This window comes from Miniopterus schreibersii (assembly GCF_964146895.1).
Source record: "Miniopterus schreibersii genome assembly, chromosome: X".
Taxonomy (NCBI): domain Eukaryota; kingdom Metazoa; phylum Chordata; class Mammalia; order Chiroptera; family Miniopteridae; genus Miniopterus; species Miniopterus schreibersii.
In genome coordinates this window covers 96497895-96519166 of record NC_138104.1, presented here as the reverse complement: position 1 = coordinate 96519166, position 21272 = coordinate 96497895, and the positions used below count along the sequence as shown (strand labels likewise).

General features: G+C 36.4%; 1 protein-coding gene across 9 annotated transcripts in view; it reads right to left on the bottom strand.

Annotated features, from left to right (window-relative positions):
* Window positions 1–21272, bottom strand: part of BCLAF3 (BCLAF1 and THRAP3 family member 3) — a 43157-nt gene that overhangs the window by 8970 nt on the left and 12915 nt on the right. For 5 of the 9 annotated variants that reach the window (XM_081126820.1, XM_081126825.1, XM_081126822.1 and 2 more), the window contains 8 exons: window positions 19721–20284; window positions 18696–19355; window positions 14114–14286; window positions 12488–12602; window positions 11738–11801; window positions 10123–10238; window positions 3945–4047; window positions 1954–2031 (listed from right to left, as the gene is read on the bottom strand). In XM_081126820.1, the coding sequence (XP_080982946.1) occupies window positions 1954–2031; window positions 3945–4047; window positions 10123–10238; window positions 11738–11801; window positions 12488–12602; window positions 14114–14286; window positions 18696–19355; window positions 19721–20284 (1873 nt within the window). The remainder of the gene's footprint in view (window positions 1–1953; window positions 2032–3944; window positions 4048–10122; window positions 10239–11737; window positions 11802–12487; window positions 12603–14113; window positions 14287–18695; window positions 19356–19720; window positions 20285–21272) is intronic. The other 4 variants (XM_081126826.1, XM_081126828.1, XM_081126827.1 and 1 more) reach the window with 2 other exon arrangements.

Genomic DNA, 21272 nt, shown 5'->3' with positions numbered 1-21272 from the left:
CTTTTTGGTGCACAGGATGATGCTCCAAACAACTGAGCTACCTGGCCCGGGCAAGCAAATCTTTCTTTAACATAAAAATTCCATTAGCAAATATTTTCAAGATAAGAGTTATATTTTAAAAGACTATTTTCTCACCTGCATACTGCCCAGTATTATAACAGATATAAAGTGACAATGGGTAGTTGTGTTTCCCATGTGGGAAATGTACAAATGGTGTATAATAATGGAGTAATTATAAAAAACTAAGTACATTCCTCTTCCCACAATTATTTAACAAAGGGTATGTCATGTATAATGAAGCACATAAGTTTATAAAAGGTATGTACGCCACGCCTATTTCCAATTATTTTCTTAAGACTACAAAAAATTTCAGGTAAAACAGAATTATAATGAGACTGTAATTTTGTTAAAACTATCTGCACAAACTAAATATATCAGAGCTAACCTTCAGATTTACACTGTCCATTGTTACCTATCTAATAAGGTGATTACTAATTCTGGCTTTGAATTAGTCCAATTAACATAAAAAGTAAATTTTAATCAAAGAATTCCTTTTCCTAGGAAGGACTATTTCCTCCTCCTATTTTACTATAAAGAATTGTGGACTTCTAAATAATCATATAATATTACATAGCTTCAAATAAATGGTCAAGAAAATTATTGCATATATTTTTTTTAAATTTATAATTAATGTCAAAGAACTTTCCATTACGGAGAAAGGGTAACACGAAATAGCTCTTATAACAATTGTAGAAAAATACTACAATCAACTATATCTGACCAATGACTAGAACAACATGTAGGAAGCACTTATATCTGAAAGTCCACTGACAAAGTCTTTAAGTTATGTAGGTATCACATTTTCAGTTAATGATTTTATGCCTCAAGAGACTAAAAGATGGAATAAAACATGTTTATATATTCTATGGTCATAGCTATTTTTGAAAACCTAATGTCACACGTTTTTAGGTATATGAACAATTAGTCTAAAACCGTTATCTACTCAATTGTGTTGCTCCCAGTGGAAAAAAATCTTTTGACATCTAAAAATGTTGACTATCAAGAAGCCAGGTATTAAGAGAAGATCACTCAGCTACCTCCCTACTCTATGGTTTGGGGATAATTTATATTACCTTTCTGCTCATACTAATTTCCTACTAATGAGCTAACTACTTCATCCAGCCTGCTTGCTCCTTTCACACAAAAAAAGCTCAGATTCTTCTTTTCTTTTTGGAGGGGAGGGGAAATAAGACACTGTGGAGTGAAAAATATGAATAAAGTACCTATCATAAGCAGGAAAATAAGCCAGAATGGATTTAAAAAGCACTTCAACTTCTGAGAGTAAGAAAAGAAAAATACAATACTTTGCACTGTAATTCTTATCCCACACATTTGGGGGATGAGGTTATCTGGATAATTCAACATGTTGGCTGATTAAAACTATCACACCAGACACAGCTGTACATGTAGAATGCGATGGAATATGCTTTAACAAAGCTTGCTGGACCAGAATTTTTCTCTGATGATCAATCCAGAAAGCCCCTGAGGACTGCATGTCTATCTATGACAGGGTTTTTCAATCTGTGAATCCTGGAGAAAGCTCTATAGCTATGCACTTACATCTTACAGGTAAAGGGACAGGCTTAGAAGGAAGGTTTGGGACCTGGCTTGCCTCCCCACCTAAAGCCACTCTGTCTGTATCTGTTTTAGGTATTTGTATTTCTATGTAATGTTGTAAAAGGATTCCACTGATAAAAAACAAATTGAAAATTAAGTCCTGAGGAAAGGGGTCATCATTAAATTGACTAAAGTTAACTATAAGTGTCCAGAAATAATAGTTCATAGCTACTATTTGAAATATCACCAAACAGCTTTGAATTTACTAATACTTAAAACATAATGTTCAAAGCATAAACCAAAAGCTAGAATTAAATAGAAAATAGCACTCAATACCTTAAAAGATCTAAAGTCTCTTGTGTTTTGATGGTCACTTTCATCTTCAAATGGTTTGTCAGTAACGTCGTCTTCTCTCTGCAAAGTATAATTCTGTGTGAAAAAAAGTACTGGCACGGGTTAATGCTCTTTAAAGTTTACTCTCTTTTTTTTTTTACATTTTATTAAACTTATTGGGGTGACAATGGTTAATATGAGCATATAGGTTTCAGGTGTGGGTTTCTATGTTACAAGATCTGTATACTGCTCTGGGTGCCCACTACTAAAGTTTACTTTTAAAACTTCATTTGACCACTTAAAAAATATCCATTTTAAATGTAGAGGATTAAGAACACAAAACATGTAGCATGTAGCTTAGCTATAGGAACATACACACATTTTCCTTCACATAGCCCATGCTAGTTTCTGAGGGGCTAGTTTAATTTATGAACATGAGAAGTGTAAAAAGAAAAATACTCCTGGCTAACACAATGGGTAACTTTTAGAAAATGGACTAAAAATGTAATATTTATTCAGTCATTCAGAAGAGAAACAAACCCAATATTATCAGGAGTTGCTAGAATCCCCACTGTCTAAGAAAAACAACAAATTCTCAGCACTGTAGGAGGCAGGTTTTGCTGACTCAGACAAATAATTTGAGTAGCTGCTCCTGCCATGACTAGGAAACTATCCGAAGTCAGAGTATTAAGATGGAAACTACAAAGAACCTGAATCCTTAATGGGAACAGAAAAGATGGGGTCCACTCTGAAAGATGGTTTCTTTTTTCCAAAATAATAGTCATAATCTTCTTTTATTCCATTTGGAGTCTATACTTCTCCTAAATCTTCCTCCTTCATACCTTTACCTCTCTCCTCAGTGAAAAAAAAGGCACATAAAACCCTTTTCATCGTAGTTATCGTGAATTTATACTAAGTCTACAAATTTGAATAAGTGCATGAAGATATATTTAATGAGATGAGACTTTTGGGGACCCTTGGAGGGAGGAGGTGTATTCTGCATGTGAAGGGATGTGAATCACTGGAGGCTGGTGGGAGGACTCTACTAGGCAGCTTCTGACCAGGCCCCCAATCCTCCCCACCTTCCAGTATCCAGGCCCCTATGTCACCCCCTTCCTTTGAGTGTGGCCTAGACCTAGTGTAGTGACTTGCTTCTTACAAACAGAGTATGGTAGAAGTGATGGAATGTCACTTCTGAGATTAGGTTACAAACATACTGTAGCTTCTATCTTTCTAGTTGTTGCTTGTTCTTATGGAAGCCAGCTGCCATTTATTTTGGGGGGGGGGGGTGTTGTTTTTTGAATCCTGACCCAAGGATATTTTTTTTCATTGCTTTTCAGAGAGAGTGGAAAGGGGAGGGAGAGAGAGAGAAACATCGATGTGAGAAAGACACATCGATTGGTTGCCTCCTGCACATGCCCCGACCAGGGCCGGGGATCGAGCCTGCAACCCAGGTACATGCCCTTGGCCGGAATCGAATCTGGGACCCTTCAGTCCGAGGGCCAACGATCTAACCACTGAGCCAAACCGGCTAGGGCACCGAACTGCCCTATGAAAAGGCAAATCTTTAAAACAAAAAGTAGATTAGTAGTTAGCACGCATGAGGGATCTTACTGGGGTCACAAAAATGTTCTAAAACTAGATTATGGTAATGGTTACACATCTTGGTAAATTTACAAAACATCACTAAATCATACACCTAAAATGAGTGAATTTCATGGTATGTAAATTATACCGTAATAAAGTTGTTCTTAAGTAAAGAAAGCTAGTACTATAATAAATGCAATAAAATCCTGCTAAATCAAATATGACCATTTCTTCTGTCATAATAACTGTATGCTCAACAGAATCTTAACGTTGAACAGAAGAATTATAACCCATACTTACTGAATAGTTACAAACATTATGAAAAATCTTCGTGACCCCTGTACATGTAGATATATCTAAGGAGAATATAATGTACGAAAATGAAAACTTTGGAACTGCAATCTTACCACGTAAGGTTTCTGAATAAATTTTCTAGAATTTGATTTTATAACACATTTAGGGTTTTGGAAGCTATCAATATGAGTTGAAAAACTGGAAGGCTGGTCATTCCTAATAAAATGAGAGACAGAAAATAAGAATCTTTTATTAGTTTATCTTTATCCAACAAATAAATAAGAGAAATCAAATTACCCCCTTCAGAGACCAAGCGGCACAACAGCAAAAATAACCTCAATGATCTATCACTACTAAAATCACAAATGACAGTTATCAGGGTTAAAACCCTCATTTTTCAACAAACATTATTCAGCTAAGCAGAAGTTAGCAATAGGGGTAAACCAGTATTCCTTGGACCAGGGTTCTCAATCTGGGATCCAAGGACAGGCAGCCTGAGGGCTGTAACCCCCTGAAATCATACATAGAGTGTGTGTTTTCTGAGGGTAGGTAATAACTGCTCTCAAGCCTTCGGTCGCACTGGATGCTCCCTTGCTGAGACTCTTATTGGTGAAAGCACAGGAGATGAGGTGTGTGATAGGCTCAAAGTCCCCTCATGACAGAGCTGGGGCCTCTGATACTGCTGGGTCCACAGTAGCAAAGGACAGCTCCCCTCCACTGTCGCCACTAGGTCCAGAGGCCAACAAGGGCTCTTCCCAGAGGGAACGCAGCCCTATGTGGGAGGGAGGCCCTTCCCTGGGCTTCTCCTCCATCCCTGGGGCCTCATTCCCATAGCCCTCGGGGAGTCCTCTCCCTGTCCCTCCCACGTCTTCCCACAATGCTCCTCAGACCCTTTCTGCTCCACAGTGAACAAACATCTCACCTCCTCAGCCCTGCTTCAGTCCCTCCCACAGGTCCCTGTCCCTCAGTGACATTCGGATAAAATTTACACTCTTCATGATCCCCGAGGCCCTTCTTGCTCAGTCCCTTGCTGCCTCGCCCAGCTGCTTCATTCCAATCTCCCCAGCATGCACACTGAGCTTCAGGAACATTTAACTACATGTAGCTTCTGGCACACACCACAATCTCTCCTGCTTCCGTGAGTTTGCATGTGCACTTCCTTCTGTTGTAATTTCCTTCTTAGAGCAACTTCAAGATTTAGCTCATTTGCAGCCATTCCAGGAAGGCTTTCCCAGACCCCTCTGAGGTGGGCTAGGTACCCCAGCTAAGTGCATACATAGCACCCAAGGTCTTCACATGGATCACTTGTATTTGTAACTGGGGCACCTGTCTGTTTCACCCAGAAAGCTTGGATCCCTTCAGAGGAGGCACTGTGGACAGTTTGTTTTGTGGCCCCAGCTCTGCACCCAGAACCTGACATGAATTAGGCACTCAGGGTTTTTTGAAATGTAAAAAAAAAGACCCTATGTTCTGTCAAAATGCTCATGATACTAATAGTAAGTCAAAAGAGTAGAGTGCAAAGCCACATCATAAGGACAATCTCAATTATTTAAAATATACACATACATGCCCAGAAAAAAAAAAAGATAGGAAATGTACTAAACATTAACAGCCATCATCTCTGACTGGTTAAACTAAGAATGTTTTTAAACTTTGCTATATTCTTTCAGATGTTTACTATTAGCATGTCCTATCACTTCTACAAACAAAATAATGAACTTCAAATAGAGATGCAAATTAAAACATCAATGAAATACTATTTTATATCCACTAGGATGGCTATAATCAAAAAAATGACAACACCAATGTTCACAACAGCATCATTCAGAGTAGCTAAAAGATCAAACCCAAATGTCCAGCAACAGAAAAATGGATAAACAAAATGGGTACATCCATACAGTGGAATATTATTCAGCCTTACACAGGAATGAAATTTAAAGAGAATTCTGACATATGACACAACGTGGATGAAAACATCATACTAAGTGAAATAAGCCAAACACAGAAGGATGATTATTGTAAGATTCTACACATACATACACATCTACATACATATATATATATGTGTGTGTGTGTGAGGTAACTACAACAGGCAAATTCATAGAGATGGAAAGAATAGAGGTTATCAGGGACTAGGGGTAGTGGGGATGGGGAATTACAGTTTAGTTGGTACAGTCTCTGTTTAAGAAGATGAAAAACTTCTGGAAGTAGATAGTGGTGATGGTTGCACAGCATTGTGAATGAGCTTAATGCCAATTTATTGTACATTAAAAGTGTTAAAATGTTAAAATTTATGATATGCGTGTTTTGCTACAATAGATTTTTTTACTCTTTGGTATTTAATTTTTGACCAGGCAAATGAGTGTCCAAGTTAAACAATATATTTCCTAGGCTCTGCAGCTACGCATGGCCAGGAGACTAAATTTTGACTGATGTTGCTGAAGAGTCATGCGTAAGTTACAGGAAGTCCTAAAAGTAAAGGATGGAACGTGGACATGATGGCCCGGGCACAAATGCTCACCTTGGACCATGGAGCAAGTACCACGTGCAGAGGTTATCTGAAGAGCGATATCAAAGGAGCCTAGCTTCCTGATGGCTCCACCCTACCATGTTCGACTTCCTGCCTCTAATTTTTTTTTTTATATGAGAAAGAAATATTTTTTCCTCTAGCTCTTATAGTTCATTTTCCACCAAGCAAGCAGAGTGATCCTTTTAAATTTTAATGAGATTATGTCTCGTCTCAGGTTAGGACCCAAAATGTTTTCTAATCTCACTCAGAGTAAATTACAAAGTCTTCATATTCTTCAAGGCCCTTTGTGATCTGGCCTCATCTAACTCTCTCCCTTTTTCACTGTTTCAACCTCACTGGCCCCTTCCTATTCCTTAAACAAGAGCAAGTGTGATCCTGCCTCAAGGTCTTCACATTTGCTATTCCCTTTCTTGAAATACTATGCCCTCAAAAAACCCTATGGCTAATTCTCTCACATAATTCACATCCCTGCCCAATTAAAAAACAACAACAACCATAAGTGCATTCCGTAACTATCGTAAATAAAATCACACCACATCATCACTCCACTCAAGTTCCTCTCTGCCTTACTTTTCGACTGACATATCTTTGTTCTGCTTTGTTTCTTTCTCCTACCATTGAATTACAAGGTCCAAGGGCAGGGGCTTGGTATATAGTTTTTCACCGTATGCCCAGTGCTTAGAACAGTGACTGGAACATAGAAATTAAATATATAAATATTTGTTGAATATATGAATAAAAGATTTGTATAAAGTTAATTCTAGTTCAGTAAAGATTATAGATTATTATATAGCAAAAATAAAAACTGATGTTTTCTGTAATCTGCCTAGCCAAACAAGAAAGCCTTTGCAGTCTGAGGCCCTCTTCATGTCTGCTGGTACTATTCTGAAGCTGCTCCTTCACACACACACCAAGCCTACAGAGCACAACGCCTCACCAGTGCTGCAGGGAACCTAGCAATGCTGGTCACAAGAGAGAGACAGTGTGTCAGAAGAGGACATGGAGATACTACGGTAAGAGTTGGTCACAAGTGGGAGAAAATGGAGAACAAGGTCTGGAGACCAGATAGAATGTCTTAGTGTTGGGCTTGCTTGGAAAGATTACCTAGGGTATCAGAGAATAAATAGCGATCCAGCTCTAAATGCATTACAATTTCAGTACCTCTGTCCCATCTACTCCTTTGGAAAGAAGACTTCATCCATTCAAAAATTATGAATTGAGCTCAAGGCAGTGGGGATACAATGGTAAGCAAACACAGACACAGAGCCTGCATAGAACTTTTTGAGGGGAAAAAAAAATCACACAGGTAGGAAATTGCTCCATCCTATGATTTATGATTTCATTTCTTCTGAAGTTCTATGACTTAACTAAAAAGGTTTATGCAAAAATATTAATGAGGTCAATTTTGATAACTAAATTTCTAAGATAAAAGGGCAAAATAAAATGTTTTTCTTATTTTAACAAGAAAATTAAACTAGGACAAAATGAGAGGTTAAAGGTTCATATAGTTGTTTTTTAAATATGAACAAGCTGGTGAAGATGTGGAGAAACTGGAATCCTCCTCATACATACACACACAGCTGGTAAAAATGTAAAATGGTACAGCCATTGTAGAAAACAGCCTGGCAGTTCATCAAAAAGTTAAACATAGTTATCATATGACCGAGCAATTCCAATCCTAAGTGTATACAAAAGAGAAATGAGAATATATGTCCACACAAAAACTTGCACACAACTGTTCACAGCACCATTATTTACAATAGCCAAACAGTGGGAACAACTCAGATATCCACCAACTGGTGAATGGACAAACAGAAAGTGGTATGTCCATACAATGGAGTATTATTCAGCCATAAAAGGAATATTCACGCTACATGGAGGGACATTAAAGACATTATGCTACATGAAAAAAGTCAGTCACAAAAGGCCACATATTATATGACTGCAATGATATGAAATGTCAAGAATAGTCAAATCCATACAGATAGAAAGTAGATTAGTGGTTGCCAGGGGCTAGGTGGAGGGAGATATAGGAAGTGAAAACAAATGGGTACAGGGTTTCTTTCGGGGGTGATGAAAATGTTTTGGAATTAGATAGTGGTAACAGTTGTACAACTTTGTGACTATACTAAAAACTACTGAATTGTTCACTTTCAAAGGGTGAATTTTATGGTAATATCTCAATTTTAAAAACTCTTCATGGTTCCACTACACCACACCTGCTATTGAATACAAATAAAACAGTCCAACAGACCCAGCAAAAGACAACTTGCAGAAAGACATCTTTGCATGCTACAACACCATCCTCAAAGTTAACTTTAATAATAGGTAACAATGACCAGCTACTCTGTACCTAATGCATCACTTTACTTACTCTTAACCACCACTCTGAGGTAAGTATAATTCTTATCTGTTTTACAGATGAAGAAACAGAAGAAGTAAATTGTCCAATGTTAGTCATATAGCTAAGTGTCTACAAAGCCAGGCGTTGAACTCCGTGCTCAAAGGGTGAAGATATATTCTGAAGCATTCCATGGTCTTTGCAGTATGTTGATTACCTTAAATCTGTTTTTTAAATCCTCTTTCTTGGTACACTGAGTCTCTTTCACTTGCTGGATCAAGAAAAGCATGAGCAAGTTTGTGTCACTAAACAGCATAGTCATGCTGTTTTATCTTCGGAAAACTGTAGACTTTTACACCAAGGAACAAGATTTTAACGATTTTACTTTCAATTGTTTTATATGCCCCAACACAGTTTTGCTATTTTTTAATTGGTCCCAAACTTACGTCAGAATCAAGTCCAGTTTTAAATGAGCTCCATATATTCTGACTAAGACCTAGTTAGACTTAAAAGTCTAGTCAAATATCAGTAATTTGACACTAAGGACCATGGACCATTCATACATTCCCACTTTCTGGGAGATCCAAATAGTATGAGGACCACTGGGGCAAACTGGAAAATTTTTCCCATTCAATTATACCTCATAATCACATGGGGTCCCCCACAGTAGCCATGAGTTCCACATAGTTTTCAGAACTAGAGATGAACTGGGGCCAATCTGGAATACCCAGAGCCCTTATAAAGAGGTACAGTGTTGGAAAAGTAAAACAAGAAATCTACTGCCAATCAATTTCCCATGTACACCATAAGTACTTTACATGTGCCAGCTCATTTACTATTTTAACCTCTCCATCGCAAACTGGTTATTCTCATTTTAGAGAGGAAAGGGCTCCAGAAACTAAGCAAGTTTGCCCAAGAGCTTATAAACTCGCAGAGGTGGGATTCCAACTCGGAGCTCCTCTGCATTTTCTACTATACCTGCCTCTGTTTCATAGTCAGACATTCACGAAGTTCTGAAAAAGAACTGCACTGACCTCAGCAAATTTTAAAATATTCAAATAGCAGAATCTAAAGGGCAAAATGTGTCAGAGTTTGAATCAGCCTGAGCCAAATAATCTATAAACTTGTTGGTTCTGACTCTTGCTAATATTAAAAAAGCTGTTATACTCCTTTTTCAAAGTATAAAGACCTCAAATACTCACCTATTCCCCACAATTTTTGTTGTGTAAGTCAAACAGCATATGATGATCACTGAATAACTTTGAAACATTTTAATAGATTTTACTTAAACTTATAAAATAGATTTGAAGGATTGAATCCCTACGCTAAAATGAAAATTATCATCACACACAAAAATTGAAAAATATATGCTGATACCAAAAGCTCCCTGATAACAGGATGTTTTTCATCTACTGATTACCTCTCTGCAGCACTATCTATGTGAAAAATGTGCTCATCTTCATTCTGTAACCGTTCTTTTCTCCTTCTTTCAATGTCATGTCGTAGGTCATTTGGATCTATAACTTTGACCAGAGTCTGAGGAATTTTGACAGAAGACAAACCATTCACATTACTGTTAGTTGCACAAACACCATATCTAATAAGAACCTTAAGTAAAAGTCCTAAATAAGTTATCTTGTACTCATCCTAATTGCAGTGTAAACTAATAAAAATATTTTGAGATACAATTGACAATACGGAGTCAGAAAAGTTTGACATTGAACCAAGAATCCCACTTCTGGGACTCTATCCCAAAGAAAAGGCTATCTACCCAAATATATTCAAAGTGCTATATTTAAAATAACAGCAACAAAAACCAGAAGTAACTTAAATATAAAAAACAAAGGGGAAGGGAAGAATGATTTTATGGTAAATTTAAGTCAAAGGAATAATGGACAAGCATGGAAACTGTGCTAATATAGACTATGAGGAAGTAAACATGGAAAAACACTTATTGAAAAAAAGTTAATTGAAACTTAAAAGCCTCAATCATAAAAGGTCGTGGGGAATTCAGAGATTTTTATGTAAAAGTAGTGTTATTACAGTTTAAGTAAAAAGAAAAAAGCATCAGGACTGCCTATACTATGATAGCAACTATGTTAAAATGCCAGATGTAGGACTGCAAGAAAAGATCAAACAAGATTTTGCGTTAAGTGGTTGATTAGAGGATTTTTTTTAGCCTCTAACTTTTAAAAACCCTCAAATTTCCTTTAAGTTGCGTATAGTACTTTAATGAGTAGAAATTTTCTGAAAATTTCATTTATTGAATAAACTAACCTATCTCCATAAGTTCAATAGAATTGTAACCATTCACAAGTGAAAAATTATTTATATATTCTATCAGAAATGTATGAAAATTTCCCCTTTACAAAAACTCTTTACTCTCAATGAATAAATTAGCAGCTCTTTTAGAACTTAATATACTTATTCTAAAACAAGAGCAGTTTTCTTCCGCCTTGGCTAGTTAAGATAGTTTTTTAATTAGCCAAGAAATGGGGGGGAGGGGGCAGGAGGTTTTGGGTGGAAACCACCACATACATGACAATAAAAAAAATTCAGTATTATTTCCATTATTTTGCTAGTTCATATTCCATAGAATCTTTCACACATTTTACAATAAACAGAAAGGCAATATCAAATAAAACTAAGTTCCTCTGTATTCATTCTACATATGATTTAAAAATATATTACAGAACTGCTTTGGAAAAACTAGGTATCAAACATGCTTTCCGCAAGCTTTACAGTGTGAAGTTTTGGAATGAATATTAAATACTATAATTTTGTGTCAATTTTACAAAGCTGTTGCCCTTAGAGACTGTCTTAGGGAATATTTTTGTCTTTTGTCAGTTTTCTCCCTGCAACCTGGCCAATAACTAGAATCATGTGGAGAGCTTTGTAAATTTCAGATTCCTGGGTCTCAATCCTTCTTCCTCATCTACTTTAACCCCCTTTTTATTATTCCCAATCACCAGTTCCCTTTCCCATTAGTATGCCAACAATAAGATAATCTCTCATCAAAAATTGTATTCACTTACCTGTTCTGAATCACATACCGTACTTTGTCTACTCTCAAACTCGGTCGAACATATATCTAGTCTCCTAAAATAATAAAGGCATATTATAATTAAAAAATTATGTTATACACTGATACCTTGATTCCATTACTACAGAATGGAAATTTGAAATAAAGCTAGTGTGTCTTGGAGGAAGCAAAAGAAACCTGCCACCAGATGGCTTTTCATTTATGTAGCAGTTTCCCAAGACATACATATCCTTTAAACATCACAGTGATGCTTTAGTGGTTCTCAAATCACTAGTCTGTGAAACCTTAAACTTTGCTCCAGTGATCTACTGCATTCTAACATTGATTCAACTCAGCTCACAAAACAGATGCCAGTAGCAGAAGACATACATGTTTTCATCCAGCTATTCTCAGAACAGCCATTTCTGACCACATGAAGCAACACATGATTTCAATGCCTTGAGAACTGTCTTTCATTCTTCCAGTGATAACTTCAGTAGGCAATTACTATAGACACAGCAGAATCAAAGTTAAGTAGGAAAATATTTTCAAAGTCCTACACATTTAAGCAATGCTAGTCAATGGCTTCAATACAACCTATTCCATCACAGTGCACAGGCCCAGCGCCTGCTTGGAATTGTTCTATTTTTAGGTGGGAAATCTGGTCCTAGAGTCTATAGCAAGCCCAGGAGGCAACACCTTCCCCATCTCTTCTGAGGCTTATTCCCATGGGTTAAGTGGGCATACAATAATTAATCATTACCTGTGAATTTCTGGATCTAAATTCGATTTAATTTCATTTACACCTGCAGCTTGTGTTCCTTGTATTTTCGAGAAACGCTCATGCAGAGTAATGACAGGTGACGGAAAATAATTTGCTGAAAAAAAGGAAGTTTTATCTCAGTGTAAAACTGATTTCACTTAAAAGATTATATATAAGCACAGGAAGAAGGGATTATTTTAAAACATCCAACCTGTTTTCTCTTGAAAATATGTGGGACCTAAACTTATTCCACAGACTAATTCATAGTGCTTCCATGCTTTTTCAAGCCCAAACAATAGTAAAACACCAGATTTATGAACCCCAGGATTCTGTTCCTATTTGACATGCCTGCTTACTTGTTGGGAGAAAAGAGTAGCTCTCTCAAAGTGAGGACCTTTCTTCTCCAAGACAAGACCTTACTATATCTGGGAAGCTCTACTTGGTCTAGAGTGAAAAGTAACTACAAAAACAACCCTGAAATATCAAAATGATTCTGAACAAATGCTAAATGTTATGTTTACATATCAGAGAAGGCCTTCTAATGCCATTTAACATTAACTGAAGCTCACAAAGGTATTCTGAAATCAGCTATGCTTTTAACAGGATAGAGAGAAAGATGATACACTTGACTCATCAGAATGCTACTTAAGCAATCTTTTCCCCTAACTTGCTATTACTGTTCTGAGACAGTCTTCTGGATGTTTCTGCAATGCTAGCTCCCTTTCTGCCAAGAATTACACTTCCTTTGGGTAAGAGGGGCTGGAACTAAGAAGGTGAATTGTTTCAGACAAACCACATGCTTCAAAGTAAATATATGTCTTAGTTTGAGGGATGCAGAGAAAATAATACATTTTCAAAATACGTTTTATGAAGGTAAGAAAGATTTATGCAATTATCTAGCAAGAAATATAAAAATTTTGGAATTCTCCAAGGTGTCTAATTTATAATACCCAGAATTGCCTTACTTATACAGGATCACTTAGGAAAGTTATTCTACATGACTAAAATTTCTAATTAATGGAAATTGGCCAGCAGTAAAAAGAAAACAAAACAAGTCAATGCAAACCTTTAAAGTATTTATTACGCAACTCCCTGATGTCATAAAGTATGCCAAATTGAACTAGAATCTTTTATTGATCACTTAGCATCACCCTTCAGGTATGAAGTCTATAATGCCCTCAGGGCCATTAAGAATATCACCAAATGACCCAGACTTTCAGATTTCTGAGTTTCGTATCTGGTTTTTGTCCTTTTCTCCTTCCTGTTCTGTTATCAGGTATTGTTTCTTGCTCTCAGTACACTCGTCTTTTGCAGTAGCCAATTTTTCCCTTCATAACTTTTGATTTCTAATCTGTTAATTGAAGCATCAGCTTATTGAAACTACATATACGCAACGAGGCCTAGGTGCCATGGCTACCTTGAGAGTCTAGTACTCTTTAAAATAATAATAAAAAACCCCACCTAGGCTTGAATTAATATCTGCTACTCTCTTCAACAGATTTCCTAATTAATGATCTAGCTTATAACGAATTACCATTACAATATCACAGATATTTTCCTACATCTCATGAAAAGTCAGTACATTATTTTTGTGTTGTCCCTAATGTATGTGCAAAATATACCAACCTTTAATTTGATGGATTACATTTATGATTTCCTGAGCAAATTCTCCTGTAGGTTTGTTTTCAGTATTCTGAGTTGAGTCAAGATGTTCAAACACTGGATTCAAGTTCTCAGTTTTCTTGCCAACAGCAACCAAATCATGTGACATCTGTCTCTCTGTCTTGCTAGAAGCAACTCTAGAATAATTTGTAAATGTTGAACTAAATTTGAAAGTGTTTTACTGAGGAAAAAACTTACTAAAAATTAATCAAGATAGCTATACAACTAAAAAGATGTTTATCTTTTCTTATAATTAAGGCAATAAATTGTATGCCATAAAACATGTACAATGATAAGTAGAAGAAAATAGTTACAGATGCATGGCTTTGAGTTCTTTTCAAATCAGAGATCATTAAATATTTGCCACTTTAATAATAAGATCCCCAAAATCCTAAATTAAACACTTTTTACTTTAAAAAATTTAGCAAGGCATTAAATACACTCCATATGCAAAAAATAATCAATTAGATTATTTTCTGCTCCAATATCCATAAAATTGTAAATCCAGTAAGCTTACAGTATCTTAAAATACTACCATACTTTAAAAGCTGATATCAAACATAATAATTTCTCTGACTTCACAGAAATCCTTATATCTCTATATCAGTAATGAGAAGCTTAGAATAGTATTTTGAAATCAAATTCTGTCTAGATTATTTTAATCACTTAGAAAGTCTCACTACACTCTCAGAAAAAAAGTCTCAGTTGTCAGCAAAGTTATGATTAGAACTAATTATAGTGTTTACCCTAAATATATCCTTAAAGAAACGCTACCATTTATAATACAAACCCAGCTATCTTATAACTTTAATGCTTTCTGAATCTTTATAACTTTCATTGAGAGCTCTCCTGACCTTTAGGTACCATTACAAAGCTATTATTTTGACATATAGCTAACACTTATTGAGAGCTTACCGTATGCCAAACACAGGGGCTTAGAGCTTACAAACATGATCTCATTTCATCTTTACAATAGCCCTATGGGGAAGGTGTCATGGCACCAAGACAATGGATGTCTAAATTGTTTTGCTTTACATCCCAGAGGTCAACCCTTCATATGAGCATAATCCTTCCAAGTGTCCTAATGGGAAATTATACCTTATTCCAAGAATTCTGCTCTTGCTTAAAACTACTCTTAAATTCCTCATCTAGAAGCAGTTTATGAGTCACAGAAGAAAATGTCTCATTATTTAATCTTTATACCTCATTTTGAACCCAAAATGGCACTAACCAGCTTACACCCATTTTACTCCTCTGCACTTAACTCTAAACAGCTTTTGGTTTTTGCCAAAAATAAAGCTCACTGTCCAAAGAATTGAGATTTACAACTGCTAGGGTTCTTTATGAGTATGTTATAGGCTCTGAAGATATATCCAAGAGAGAAACCTGAAATATGTTTTAAATAACAGCAGCACAGCTCCTATCTTCTTGGTTGGCACCTTCTCCATCAATAAACCTCTCCTTACTCCAATAAATAAATAAATAGATAAATAAATAAATCAGCAGCACCACTGGATAAAGTGATACTTCTTCATATAACAATAACCAATCAGATGGATACATTTGGGGGTGTGTGTATACATGTGCACAGATTTACTTAAGTCACATAAGAGCCATATATCCAAAACTACTCCAGGGTTATGAATGGCTTACCGATGTTCATTTTTTTAATCCTCACCCAAGGGTATATTTTTATTGATTTTTAGAAAAAGAAGGGGGAGGGAAAAGAGAGAGAGACACACACACACATCAATTGGTTGCCTCCCATACACACCCTGAACAGGGATTGAACCCACAACCTGCATATGTGAGCTGACCAGCAATTGAACCCACAACATTTTTGTATACAGGACAACGCTCCAACCAACTGAGCCACCCAGCCAGGGCCATATTCTTTAAAATGTTCACTCCTCTAACAAGATGGCTTTAAGTGCCTATTTTTAACTTATCAGAGGAAAGGCTTCCATCTGCCTTTCGGTGCTCCCTGCTCCTAAACCAGCACTCTTGAAACAACTTCCTGCCAAGGCAGAAACATGGAGAAGTGACTTAAGTAAATCTGTGCATATGTATGGTAATAGTTGAGAACATGACTCTATTGAGGTTAGCATTAACCACCTTTGTTTTATGTATACTTCATAAGTCCATACATAATTCAATCCAACCCCACAAAACTCTTCCACAGCTCATTAATCAATAAATAATTATAATGAAAGAGTTTGTTGAGCATGATGCTTTATCATACTGAAAAGATGCATATATTTATTAAGTTATTCATTCTTCAGGTTTTCGAATAGAAAGGATTTGCAGTGGAAGCTTTTTATTGTACAAGCCATCTTTCAGGTCCTTGTCAGGTAATTCAAAGATGCTGACAGGTCCCACTGACAGGCCATGAAATTTCACAAAATTATAGTTTGTAAATTCAAACAAAAGATACAGCAACCTCAATTTTAGGAAGCTTACTTTTGTGACATATTATGAAGACCGAGCTACTATTTCTAAATATCAAATTGTAAAATTAACAGTGTTCAGTATCTTTAAAATAAAAACCCTTCAAAATTGCTATTTCTAGCACTCTTTAAAAGCACTACAGCCAATTTATTCTCTTTTAAGTATAAAACATTTCATTATTAAATGTGGAGGTATTGTTAATTTTATAGAAATTCAATATATTTTTTGCAATTTGATTATGCATCATTTTACCTCAAAAGAATAAAACTAGAAACAAAAATTATATACTGAATTATTTAAAGGGAAATGTACTGATATCTGCAATTCACTTTGAAATGCACTGAAAAATAAGATGGAACAACAGATGAATAGATGGACAGATATGTGATTATAAAAGAGTAAAATGTTAATTGTAGACTCTAGGTGGTGGGTATATAGGTGTTCACTGTACAATTCTTTCAACTTTTCTGTAAATTTGAACATTTTCATGATATAATGTTGAAAAGAAAAAAGCTTAACATCCCTAAACTTGATGCTTACAGCAGCCTTTGTGCTCTTAAAATTAAGAACTAGTAGGAAATATAATAGCACAAAATAATTTAAGACATACTATATGAAATAGGATGCAAAAGTATTAATACTGTATTATGACACCCATGTGAAATACACACAGAGAAATAACAAGAGGAGCTGCACTAAAATATTAATAAAATTGTCCTAGGGTAGTAGGATTGAGTTATTTTCCCACCTATATTTGTCTTTCTATAATTGTATTTGTAAATGTTTTCCATAAACATATAAATATACATATGTATACTTAAAATATTTTTGCAAGTACAAAACAAAAACAAAAACAAAAAAACGAGGAAGGGGGCTGCCATACCCAACTTTAAGAAAAAGAACAAGATATATTTTGTTAAAAAAAAAAAGGATTTTGGGTTTGCCTAACTCTGTCACATTCTAAGCATGGATTTTGTTTTCTCGTTTTTGATTCAAATATAGATACATCAAATGTGAACATAAATGTACCAAATCAACATGGTCCATCACTTTTTATTCACATACTGGTACTGTATTAAAGTAATGAACAGATTTTAGCTGACACAGCCTACTGCAGTGCCTTATTCTTCTCAGAATTCATAAAGAGAGGTAATATTCATAATGCAAGAATGCACACAAAGCACTTTAGGAGAATATAACCTAGTACGACTAGTCTATTTTTCTACAAAATCGTTAGGAGCTAAACCAAATGTTTTATAAATAGGCCTCTTTCTACACTCTAGCTTAATTTCCTCTACTTAGGAGAATCTAGTAGGTTGAGCCCCAGTCTTTTTTTTTTTTTTTACTATATCTTCTTTATTGATTTCAGAGAGAGGAAGGGAGAGGGAGAGATAGAAACATCAATGATGAGAGATTCATCATTGATCGGCTGCCTCCTGCACGCCCCCAACTGGGGACGGAGCCCGCAACTCAGGCACGTGCCCTGACAGGGAATCAAACCGTGATCTCCTGGATCCTAGGTCGATGCTCAATAGCTGAGCCACACCCCGGTGGGCAGTCCCAGACTTTTTGAGATGGCAGCAAGAACCATATTAAGTCACCAGCTTCATTGCATCACAAAGGGTCACATGGATTTGAGACCCAGGCACTCCTACCTAAGTCGCTCTTCTGCTCTATAAAATCAGGGCCTACTAAGGTCGCTTCCAGGTGAAAAATTCTCTGAATCTCGGGCAACAGGGAAAACACTCTGAGAAACTAAGCAAGGAAAAGATCTCCTTAAACTCCACCCAGCCTATCCCTGGATACAGAAAATCTGGCAGCATAACAACATGCAAATTCATGAAGAGGAAAAACTCCATAGAATACTCTGCCCCTAAAAAGCATCTGAAGATTCAACATGGAAACAAGCAGACATGAGATCAGCCCATATTACTAATCATGAGATTCATCCTCTTTACAAGGCTTTTTTGAAAAAAATCTAGGCAATCCCTCACCCTTAATGGACTCTAAACACAGTATTAATTTCATTTTCAAAGCTTCTAATAAAGGTGGCAAAAACAGTTATTAAATATCATCAAGAAAAAAACAATGATAATACCTGGATGTATTTACTGTTTTCTTTGAATCTACTTTAATTATAAGTGATTTCTTCCTAAGATTAGGAGATGAAGGTTTCACATCAGAAGGTTTACTTTCATCAAGTTGATTACTGGAAGAGGTGCTCTCTCTTCTCGCTTCTCTTTCTCTCTTTACTTTCTTCTTCCGTTTGCCATTATAGGGTCTCAAATCATCATCACTTTTATTTGAATGAGTAGAGGCAGTGCAGTCTTTCTTAGGTGGTTTAGAAGCTTCTTTAGCTTGCCCATCTTCATTCTCTCTCTCTCTTCCAGCATCAAAACAACTGGACTCTCTATTTGCAGAGCCATTTTGAGAAGTGTCTTTTTTATCTTCTTCCTTAGAGTATTTCTGTGTTCTTCCATCCGAAAAGTCCTGGTCCCCATCTGAGGTCTTATGACGTTTGCGGCGATGGTCCCTGGATACCCTGGTTGCTGAACTGCTCTCTGGGGATTTCCGATGAGCACGTCGATGAGAGTGGTGTCTATGGTTCCGCTGATCTCTCTTTTCTTGGTAAGGTGAAGGACAGTGCTTGGACTTCCACTGTGAGTTTCTGGAAGGCTCTCTGTTTTCATACCTTTCCATACCTGGAGATCTTTTTGATGTATGTTCATATTTTCTGTAATCATGATCCTCAGGATACCTGTGGTGACATAAAGCAGTTTACACTTGCACTACAGAGAAGAAAGTGAGAACTTCTATGTGTGTGGAGTGTTGGGCAGCATCGCTTTAAATGCAGAATGCAGTGGTAAAGTTAACCTCTACTCCTTCAAGCCAAATCACAGAGGCTCCAGGTAAAGAGGAAATACCATTTTATTTTTAAATATTCTAGCCATCTACATGATTACTCTAAAAACAAATACTTCCCTACTACCAGTAGACATAACTACATTATAACTACTTTTTATTTTTTCAGATAAAAACTTTTCAAGGTGGTTATCTTTAACTATAAACACCTTTTCACTTGAGGTTTTATACCCAATTACCCAGGTTTAGTTTATCCTATACCTTGTCTGAAAAGAGCTCCTTCTCTCAAAATCTTCAGAGCCTCTTCTAAGTGATTGAGAATATTTTTCATCTTGTAACCTCTGGTAACTCAACTCATCTTCATACCACTCTCCTTCCAATCTAAAAGAATCTGCTATTGACCTCTCAGGTGATGTCCCTTCTTTTCCACTCCTTCTAACTCTGTCATCATCAGGAATATACCTTTCTTGCACTTGCTGAGGATAACAATTCCACTGATAATCTTGGTAGTGTGCACCTCCTGAGTATCTGGACATATACGGAGATCTCCTATCATCCCTTCTTGGTGAATATAGGTGGTAAGGCTCATAAGAATAAAAATTGTCTAAAGAGCTGCTTCTTATGCCTGGAGAAGGTGATCTATGTTCATAACATTGGTAATGTGTATCTTCACGAGAAGAAATCCTTGGTTTACTCTGTCCATGTTCCTTATCATTCATTCTCCAAGCGGATCTTTCAAGATCCTCCCTATAGTCGGAACAATAATACTCATGAGAATATCTTTGCTTGTAGTATTCAGGCTTTCTAGGTACTGGTGATGAAAACCTATGTAAACAAACACAAAAAAGTTTAGCTCATTTAAAGTCAATAAATTTTGTCTTAACATGACTTATCAAATAAAAGATTTGTTTTCTACTGTTTCTTCAACCCAAATTCATGAATTTGCCATATCTGCATTCTAAATTGTCCATGTGGGGGTCTGATTATGCTTGCCCCAATTAAACAAGCATACTCTTTCCACCTGAACTAATGTATCCCATGTGCATATTAAAAAGGGCTGAGGACACCCGTCCTGTTGGAGGAAGACCAGCTTAGTTACACAGCAGGATCCATTTTGGAAGATTGCTGACAGCAAAGTTCTGACAAAAGGACTGGTAAGAGCTTACATCAGGTTCAATGGTCAGGTAAGAAAAAGGCAGGACACCCTGGCCAGGTGGTTCAGTTGGCTGGAGCGTCATCCCTAACACCAAAAGGTTGTAGGTTCAACTTCTGGTCAGGGCACATACCCAGACTGCAGGTTCAGTTCTGTCAGGGCAAGTATGGGAAGCAACCGATTGATGTTTCTCTCTCACATTGATGTTTCTTTCTCTCTCCCTTCCTCTCTCTCTAAAATAAATAAAAACATATCCTCAGGTGAGGATTAAAAAATAAAATAAAAGAAAAAAAGAAAAAGGCAGAAGGAAGGCTGGATTCATACAAATAAATATGTGGGAGAATCTCTGGCAAACTGAACACAACCTTGAAATTAAATTAGAGTCTAAGAGTTTGATGCCACATAAACTCAAACTCAGACCCAAAACTGACCCCACAGCTTCTCCAATTGTCTATTCTCTCTACTAAGACTATCTTAAGGAGCAAAAAAATGCATACTTGAACATTGTGTGTAGGTGGGGGAAGAAAAGGGTCTTAAGACTTGACTCTCATGCTTGGATCCTCCATAAATACTAACATAGGTAAATTGCTTTTCCTTCCCAGACCTATTCCCTTACACATAAAATAAAAGATGTGTTATTGAAAAACAGCTTGCAACTTT